At 75.6% G+C, this 225-nt stretch overlaps 1 protein-coding gene across 1 annotated transcript in view; it reads right to left on the bottom strand.

Annotated features, from left to right (window-relative positions):
* The window catches only part of FGF11 (fibroblast growth factor 11), a 3,662-nt gene extending 3,440 nt beyond the window's left edge, over positions 1–222 (bottom strand). Inside the window, exon 1 of the mRNA XM_007457766.1 lies at positions 30–222. Coding sequence (XP_007457828.1) covers positions 30–222 — 193 coding nt within the window. The remainder of the gene's footprint in view (positions 1–29) is intronic.
* Between the last annotated feature and the right edge of the window lie 3 nt (positions 223–225).

Genomic DNA, 225 nt, shown 5'->3' with positions numbered 1-225 from the left:
GGCCCGGAGACCCCGCCCCAGCCACTCACCCGGGCAGCGGTCCGGCCGCGCGGGCCGCCCCCCGCACAGTCGCACCTTGGACAGCAGGATGAGGAGCTGCTTCTGGCAAAGGGACTTGGTGCCGCGGGGACACACGCGCCGCTGCGCCGACACGGGCCGGCTGCCCCCGGGCTCGTGGACCTCCCGCTTCTGCCGGATCAGGCTGCTGGCCAGTGCCGCCATGGC

Source organism: Lipotes vexillifer, unplaced genomic scaffold (genome assembly GCF_000442215.2).
Source record: "Lipotes vexillifer unplaced genomic scaffold, Lipotes_vexillifer_v1.1 scaffold611, whole genome shotgun sequence".
Taxonomy (NCBI): domain Eukaryota; kingdom Metazoa; phylum Chordata; class Mammalia; order Artiodactyla; family Lipotidae; genus Lipotes; species Lipotes vexillifer.
This window is presented reverse-complemented; position numbering and strand designations above follow the sequence as displayed.